The sequence below is a fragment of the Papaver somniferum genome, chromosome 11, assembly GCF_003573695.1.
Source record: "Papaver somniferum cultivar HN1 chromosome 11, ASM357369v1, whole genome shotgun sequence".
Taxonomy (NCBI): Eukaryota; Viridiplantae; Streptophyta; class Magnoliopsida; order Ranunculales; family Papaveraceae; genus Papaver; species Papaver somniferum.
Genome location: NC_039368.1, coordinates 66,725,549 through 66,734,658, shown reverse-complemented (window position 1 = coordinate 66,734,658; position 9,110 = coordinate 66,725,549). Strand labels below are relative to the sequence as shown.

The following is a 9,110-nucleotide window of genomic DNA, read 5'->3' as shown; positions in this document are numbered from 1 at the left end:
TAGCCCCTATACGGGACATTATGGTTTTTTGTTTTTGGATTTTTTTTAGACGGGAGGTGATATCCCTCTAATCTTGTTTTCCTCCTTTATCGTAGTAGGATCATTCCTTCAATTGATCCGGTGCTCCTTCAAAAAAAGGGAGTTAGTTTCATTTAAAGACTATCCATAACTCATATTATGAAATGTTAGTCACGCAAGTTAAATATACATGGAAAAATAAAACAATCAGCTGCAGAAGCCGAGTGTTATAGAACCATTTTATTGCTTATACAAAACAAATAAGATGATAATAGATCATCGAATTTTTCTCCATCTTTTCTCTCTGTACAGCCGTTTTTCCCAAATAATTATCTAAAATTTCTGTTCTTCATTTTTCTTCATCTCCAAACCTAAATTTGCTCGGATATAATCTGGGATATCAGATTTTCCGGGTAGATTTGGGTTTGTATAAATAGTATTTATTGCTTTCAATAAAAAAATCACATTTTTTTTTTTGTGATTTTAGGTTTAGGTTTTTATCTTTCTGATGGGTCTGATGACATATCTATGCTATCAAGATTTGTTATCTAATAGCCTTAATGGCGTTGTGTGGTGGTGGTGCTGCATTATAATCAAGTATGTTTTGAAAGAAGACGATCTAATTCGGCAAATAAGACCGATTTTGATCGCTTTGATATCAGTTTGGGCATATTACTTCTTTTTTATGGAAGCATCTGACATATATGACGTCAATGATCATGATTCAAAAGATCAAGAAACAAAATGGTTTGAAACCATTATCAGGATGTCAATTTCTTCAGCAGAATGTAAAATCTTAGTACAATTTTCATTTTTCGTTTCTTTAAGTTTCGAAATTTGTAAATTTAGTACTAATTCTTATTTTATGTTTTCTGATGTAATTGATCATGATGTAATCAAAATTTCATACTAATGAAATCATGAGGCATTGTTTTTTCCTTCTTGAAAAAAAAAAAAAAAAAAGGAAAAAAATGATAATAGATCACCTTGCCTAACACCGTGTAATGCTTAATGGTTCACTCCGACTACGTAAACGATTTTGTTAACATTTGCAGCTCGGTGTGTGTTGTTAACCCACGTCAGCCTCCAAGTATACAAACACATAATATTTGCTAGTACAAAGACGACACATGGCGCAACACGCTTTGGCTGCGACGTGTAAGCGATGATTACGAAGGCAAGAAAGCAAAAGACGTGGCGGAGAAAAACTCAGAAAGAAATTTCTGACCCCAAGTATCAGGAAAATCAAAAAAGATTTGGGGGTGTTATCGTCACTTAGCAGTTAATACAAAACTTAATAGTAGTGATGAAATTGGTGAGGATCTCTCTTCTTGTTTGGCCTTGCTTCGCGAAAAGCATATTTTTAAGTTACAAGACTGTGTCTTTTTGGGGTATATTCCAAGGCTTGATTCTCTGTACCATAAACTGAAGAAATCTGCAACCACAATAATCTAATAAATACTCAAAGATATACTTCTCTTTTTCATTCTACACTTCTGTTCGGGATTGATTTTTCTTCTCTTCTCAGGTAAATCTTCTTCTTCTTCTTCTTCTTCTTATTGTCCAAAATGGGTTTTATTTATTTATTTATTTGTTACTTTGATTTAGTAATGGTTTTATTCCTGGATTTCTAGGTTTATTTTTGTATTTGGAGATTTGATATTATACGGTTCTGGTTTCTCAAATGCTCTTCCTTTTCTATTGTTAGTAGTTGAATGTGTTAGGATGCTTTGTGTTGAATGACTTGAATCATTTTTGTAGGATCTGTTTGTGTTTTGATCTGGGTTATTTTTTCTTCTGATTGTTCTTCAGTTTCAGTTATAGAGTTAAAAAATAAAATAAAGTTCTCTTTTTTTGCTTAAAGGTTGTTGCTTTAAAATTGCGTGATAGCAATTTGGGTTTTTAGTATTGGGTCTCTCTGATTTCGGTTTATGTGAACCAGGTGGAGTCTGAATTATAGTGACATTGGGTTTAGAAATTAGATTTACATTAATTAACCTAAATGCATGATATTACACCATGTGTGTTTGCTTGCTACAATCGATTGATCGAAGAGTCAAGCATACTGAAAGACTCGCCTTTTTTTTTTACCCGAATGCATTTGAAACTTTATAGATGATCCCTTTAGAAGGGAATAATAGTTAAGAAGTGTTAGCCTGAGTCTGCATGCAAATTGGCATCTTTGAGAAAAGTAAGAAAATTGGATAATGACAATTATGTTTGGAGTCATGATACAGTCTGCACGGTAGTGTTTTTTGAGGTATTAATAATATTTGATGTGATCTATGTCTCTCTGGATTTGATCTTTAGGTGATATAATCAAATTTGCTAACGCTGTACTGCATGTACATTTGCATGTCCTTTTCAGATTATCATATTTCGCGATGATATAATTTTTTGCTAAAACGAGTCACAGATTTGGCACGGAGTTTCTCTGGTATATTTTTGTGAGGTGTGATGATGTCTTTGAATGTGGATGCCAAAGGTGGTTTATTTTGACAATAACAGATTAGATGATGATGGGTGCCTAGCATTTAAGGTTGATACATAATTAGATGTCTTAGCAATAGGATATATTTTCAAGGGCCAGAGCTTATTTATGAGTGTTACTGAGCTCGGAAAACTTCTGACTTCGTTTTGAAGGATCTGTCTCTTGATATTGTCTGTGAAGGTTAATTTAAGTAAAGTTATTAGTGAAGAGGTTGGAAAAATCTAAGAGGAACTTCTTAAGCTAGAGTAACTATGGATGGTTTCACTTCGAGCCAAAAACAAACCTTGTACACGCCAGCACGTAGAGTATCTTCTGGAGGGTCACATAAGGATCTATGGTTTGTTACCAGGCAAGGATCCTTGGCTGAAGTAGATTCTGCTTTGGCACTATTGAAGAAGAATGGTGGATATGTTGATTCAAGGAATATGTCTGGCCTTACCCCACTTCATATTGCGACTTGGAGAAACCACATTCCCATCGTGAAGAGGCTACTTGCAGCTGGTGCTGATCCTGATGCCAGGGTATGATTCATTTATCCCTTTAGAAATCATCAGTACCAATTGTTCTGTAAAAGACTAGAATGTTGATTGATTTTGCCATGCCGATACGGGACAAGTTATTCTTGTTTTTGTAGTGTTCCTCACATTAGACATACTAAATGTGTAAAGAGAGATGTAACCCTCTATTTCCTAATTTGATCGTTATTTGTCACTCATCAGAAATGAATCAAATTATACAGCCTCTGGAAGTGAATACTAATAGTTCAGATGCGCAGTTTATTCATTTCGAAAGTATTGAAATGGTTATTTGTGGAGAATGTTCATAACGTCTGTAAAGTGCCTTGAGTTTTTTTCTTATATCGATTTTCATAAATATTTTATTATTGGATGGTGCATTGTATTGTTTTCGTAAATCAGTTTGCAAAGATTATCACAATGTTTTGGTAAATTTGAAATTCGTGTATGGTTAGATGCAGTTTAGGTGAAAAGTACCTTGTGTAGAAGTTTGATGACACGATTAGACTATTCCTAAAAATTCGCGGAGAAATGCTCTTTTTAGATTCTGCAGTACCCATTCTGACCTTAATGGTGTTAAGTAAGATTTTGCATGCTAAGTGGGTTTAGTTTCTTCCAGGAATACAAGGAAAAGGTGCAATTAAGTTTTGGTTTCCTTTGTGCATGAATGTTTTTCTTTTCTCTTCTAGGATGGAGAGTCTGGATGGAGTAGTCTACACAGAGCTCTTCACTTTGGCCATCTCGCTGTGGCGAGTATTCTTCTCCAATCTGGTGCTTCTCTTACAGTGGAGGACTCTAAAAGTCGAACACCTGTTGATCTCCTATCTGGGCCTGTCTCGCAGGTAGTTGGGAGTGAGCGTAATTCAGGTATTTCACTATAAAGATCAGTCAAGTCACTTCCGGTTTGGTAGTAGTTTGTGTAATTTCATAGAAAAACATTAGGTTTATGCAAGTAAAAAAAAACTTGTTTTGCACATCTGAGCATTGTGTTATCAGATATTTCCATTCAACTAATTGGATCTTCAGTGAATAGATGTTTACGTGGTATTTGGAGATTGCACAGTGATCAGTCTAGATATTTTCAATGGATATCCTGAGTGGTTGTGTATTTTGTTTTAGTTTCCATGGAGGTCTTCAGTTGGGGAAGTGGTACAAACTATCAACTTGGAACTGGAAATGCTCACATACAGAAGCTGCCATGCAAAGTCGATGCACTTCAAGGATCATACATTAAGATGGTTTCTGCTGCGAAGTTTCATAGTGTTGCAATTGGTGCTCGTGGAGAAGTGTACACTTGGGGATTTGGAAGAGGGGGTCGTCTTGGACACCCAGACTTTGATATACACAGGTCAGTGGTTATTGTCTGAAGAAGGCATGCATAATATACATGACAAGTTATAACTTTGTACTGTGAAAAAAATGTCTCAAACTTTAAGTAAAATTTCATGTAAGCTGTGTTCAAGCGAATTTAAAAAGGTTCTTTGTAAAGGAATTAGTAGATTGATGCATGTTCTTTGTACAGTTCTTCCAATCAGCTTGAGTTTTTTTCTCATATTTGTGCCTTCCCCAAACTGTGTGAACTCTAATACACACAGCTTCTCTTTTTTACTTTTCCCCCTTATGGATTCAAGTCAAACCCCAGAGGGGGTGTGAAACAGTTTCATATGTTGATCTGTTAAGGCCTTGATTTCTTTCAGTGGTCAAGCTGCTATAATTACCCCTCGGCAGGTCACTTCCGGTTTAGGATCACGCCGAGTTACTGCAATTGCAGCTGCTAAACATCACACTGTCGCTGCAACAGAGGGTGGAGAAGTTTTCACTTGGGGTTCCAATAGAGGTAACTCCCGTGGCCTAAATCTCTAATTCATACTGGGGCTTTGCTTAGACTGTAAAAATATAGTATCCCGACCTCTTTTATTAGACATGAACACGCCATTAGCCTTCCATTAGTTTGTTATAGATACAGTTGTCAAGGACAAACCATTAATACAAGAGACTGTCCAGAATTCAGCTTTATAGTCTTCTTGGTTCCTGAATTGTCTTTGTGTACGATGTTGTACAGAGGGTCAGCTTGGTTATACTTCTGTGGATAGCCAACCCACACCACGTCGTGTGAGTGCCCTTAGGGGGAAAATAGTTTCTGTGGCAGCAGCCAACAAACACACTGCTGTGGTTTCTGACTGCGGAGAGGTTTTCACATGGGGTTGCAACAAGGAGGGTCAGCTTGGGTATGGTACCTCCAACTCAGCTTCTAATTATACTCCAAGGTTAGTGGAGTACTTGAAGGGGAAAGTTTTTGTTGGAGTTGCGGCTGCAAAGTATCACACAATTGTATTAGGAGCAGATGGAGAGGTAGTTGTCTTCACTTTTCTTTTACACACTCTTTAACTACCTGTTCGTGTGGAATTTTTATTATATTGTTTTTCTTTTTTTGCGACTCAGGTATTTACTTGGGGTCACCGGCTTGTAACACCAAGACGGGTGGTAATTGCAAGATATATTAAAAAGAGTGGTGCTGCACAACTGAAGTTCCACCGTGTGGAACGACTTCACGTGGTTGCAGTAGTTGCTGGGATGGTACATAGCATGGCTCTCACAGATGATGGTGCATTATTTTATTGGATTTCATCTGATCCTGATCTTACATGTCGACAGGTTGGTGTTAGAGTGGCTATTGAATATATCCTTACTTCCCCAGCAATTTACTTGCGACTCTTATCCCCCCTTGTTTGTTCTATGTAGTTATATTCTATGTGCGCTAAGAATATGGTGAGCATTTCAGCGGGGAAGTACTGGACTGCTGCAGTTACAACGACAGGCGATATTTATATGTGGGATGGGAAGAAAAGTAAGACCGAGCCTCCTATTGCTACCCGACTACAGGGAGTGAAGCGTGCTACCTCAGTTTCAGTTGGTGAAACGCATCTGTTGATAGTTTCTGCTCTTTACCATCCCATTTACGATCCTAAATCAGGGGAGAATCCTCCGAATCTTAAGTTAAAGAACGCCGAAGAGTCTGAAGAGTTTGACGAAGATAGCATATTTAACTGTATGGAAACTGATAAAGTTGATATTATTTCCCAATATGATGATTCATGTAGCAAGGTGGTTCCAAGTTTGAAAAGCCTATGCGAAAAAGTAGCAGCTGAAGCCCTGGTAGAACCAAAAAATTCAGTACAGCTACTTGAAATTGCAGATTCTCTTGAAGCTGAAGATCTGAGGAAGCATTGTGAGGTGATCACTTAATTTAATTTCTTATTCTTTTCTAGAATAGAAGCTACATTACCCTCTCAAATATTTGTCTTCACATGCGATCGAATGTATAAACTTGAAACATGCATTCGCAGGATATGGTTATTCGCAACCTGGACTACATATTTACTGTTTCAGCTCAGTCTATTGCAAGTGCTTCACCTGATATTCTAGCTAATCTAGAAAAATCACTGGATCTGAAGTCTTCTGAACCATGGAGTTACCGCAGGCTCCCAACTCCTACAGCAACATTCCCAGCCATTATTAATAGTGAAGAAGAGGATAGCGATAGTGAATATCTAAGGGTCCGTAACAGTCAAACAAAATCCATCTTAAGGATCTGTGGAGACAAGAAAGTGGAATGTTTTCTACAACCCAGTGATGCTGCTGATCAAGCAATTGCCAAACAAGTTAGAACTTTGCGGAAGAAGTTGCAGCAGATTGACATGCTTGAAGCTAAACAGTCTAATGGTCATCAGCTCGATGATCAGCAAATTGCAAAGATTCAAGCTAGATTTGCTCTTGAGAGCTCACTTACAGAGCTTGGCGTTCCTGTTGAGACAGATGGAAAATCTCCTCCCCCGGTCGTTGATGGGAAAGGTACTAAGAAAATGGAGACATCTAAAAAGCTGCGGAAAAAGAGCAAACAAAAGGCAACACAGTTGGAAATTGCCTCCTCTGTCAAGTATGAAGATGCTGTAAAAGAAGAACCAAGTCCAGTAAAGGGTTTTTTGGAGATTGATACCACACAAGTCTCTGGTCAAAAGGTTAGTTTTTTCTGCTTTTTGGTGCAATGTTTCAAATTCTCTAGGAAAAAGTTATCTACAGATTGATTTATTGCTGCTACTGTATGTATTGCTCAATAGGTGGGGCACGAGATGTTTGAAGAAACTGCCAGCCACCAGGTTTTGGAAGAATCATCATTCTGTAGTCCCAAGAAATGCATACCTAATACCCAGAAGAAGACATTAACATCAGCTGGGTCAAAGAAAAAGAAGAAAGGTGGTCTGTCCATGTTCTTAAGTGGTGCCCTTGATGATGCACCAAGAGATGTTGCTCCGCCGCCACCACCCAAAAGTGAAGGCCCAGCATGGGGTGGAGCTAAGATACCTTCAGGATCAGCCTCTCTTCGTGATATTCAGTCCGAGCAGAGCAAGAAATTGGAGGCTCAGCGAAGTAGGAAGTTGATGGATCAGTCGGTGGACCATGCTGAGGGAAAGAGTAGCGGGTCGATACGGTTGGGTTCATTTTTGCCTGCAAGGGGAGTGTCCAGCCCAATTGCCATGGCATCATCCCGAGCATCTGCAGTTTCTGAAGGAGAGAAGGGTAACCCTCCTTGGACTGCTGTGGGGGTTTCCCAGTCTTCTCCTGTTTCTTCTCGTCCATCTCTGCGAGACATTCAGATGCAGCAGGTACAACCTTTCACACGTTGGATTCTTTTCTTTTAGTACAATATTTGAGCGAACCTTACCTTTTGGGATGATCGACAGGTCATTTTAAAAAGGTCATGGATTAACAACTATCCCAAATCATTAAACTCCCCAGTACCAACCAAAGATGTTTTTGTTTCTTCATCATTTTTTTGTTTTTTTTTGAAGGAGAAGCGTCATCAGCAGAATCTTTCTCAAAGCCCTAAGACGAGCACAACTGGATTCACAATTGCGCCTACCCAGGGTTCACCATCTGATTCAAGTGGGGGAATGAACCGCTGGTTCAAACCAGAAATTAACTCCACTTCATCAATTCGTTCAATTCAGATAGAAGAAAAAGCGATTAAGGACCTCAAACGTTTCTACAGCAGTGTTAAGATAAAAAGCCAGAACCAAGTCGTTTAATCTCAATGCCACCAACTCTGGGGAAAGAGCAGGAAATTCTGGTATTGGTCTCTTCTTTACGTCACTTAAACCTTCTTAGGAATGTAAACTTTACTGTACAGATGATTTCACTGTACATCTAGCCAAGAAAATTGTAGGTTAGGACATTAGTTCTTACTGTTTTTCCTTTTCAATAAAGCTTTTGTTGTTCAAAAGGAGAAATAAGAATGTAGGCCTTTCATTTATTTGTTGATCAAAAGAAAAGAAAAAGATAGTAATAAACGCAACAAAAGTTGGGTCGATTTAAGTTGATGAATCTACTAAACATGTCATTATAATGTTCACCAAAAAGAACAAACATTAGACGTCTCGTTTGGAACCCAGTCGAGTCTTCTAACCGAAGTATGACGTGCCAGTTAAGTAGATGTCCACTGTCTTACTCGTGGATCTCCTCACTGGGTTTCGATCTAAGAAAATAGAGATCAGAGAGGCCTGTCCAGTAGTCAAGCGGGGTGTGCCTTATGCCTAGGAAATGCCATGTAGGATGTGCCGAAGAAATCCCACCTGGCCCGTGGAAGAGGGAAAGAGAAGGGTATGAATCTACAGACAGTATGTGGAGTTCGGATTTCGTAGGAAATCTTGTGAGAGGAACAAAAAGCAGAGAAAAGAGATGCATGATTGATGGAAATCATAATGCTAATTATTATATACTGTCATTTTGTTTTCGTTTCTTCTCTTTCTTTTCTTTCATTGAATCGAGGTAGCACAGAAGAAGGATGATTGTTCTATGTTTTTGAGAGGAAAAAAAAGAAGAAGCAGAAGGTGAAGATATTGCCATCTTTGATGTGAGACCTCTTAATATGCATGAAAAAATCAAGGGCTAATTATTGTTTCATAGCTCATACAGTACATTTTTTGTCATCCATATTTTAATAAGCAAAAGGAAGCAGTGACACAACAAAAATTACGGCATGACTGAACCAAGCTATCTAAATCTTTAATAATTAGGACATTCCTTCT

At 38.2% G+C, this 9,110-nt stretch overlaps 1 protein-coding gene across 1 annotated transcript; it reads left to right on the top strand.

Moving 5' to 3' along the window:
• Window positions 1-1,335: 1,335 nt before the first annotated feature.
• LOC113323906 lies at window positions 1,336-8,406 on the top strand. The gene is made up of 11 exons (XM_026572255.1): window positions 1,336-1,546; window positions 2,387-3,030; window positions 3,714-3,891; window positions 4,144-4,372; window positions 4,722-4,861; window positions 5,087-5,376; window positions 5,467-5,679; window positions 5,767-6,258; window positions 6,372-7,043; window positions 7,143-7,688; window positions 7,875-8,406. Exons 2-11 carry the CDS (start codon window positions 2,761-2,763, stop codon window positions 8,109-8,111), a joined length of 3,267 nt encoding a protein of 1,088 aa, XP_026428040.1. The 5' UTR covers window positions 1,336-1,546; window positions 2,387-2,760; the 3' UTR covers window positions 8,112-8,406.
• Window positions 8,407-9,110: the final 704 nt, after the last annotated feature.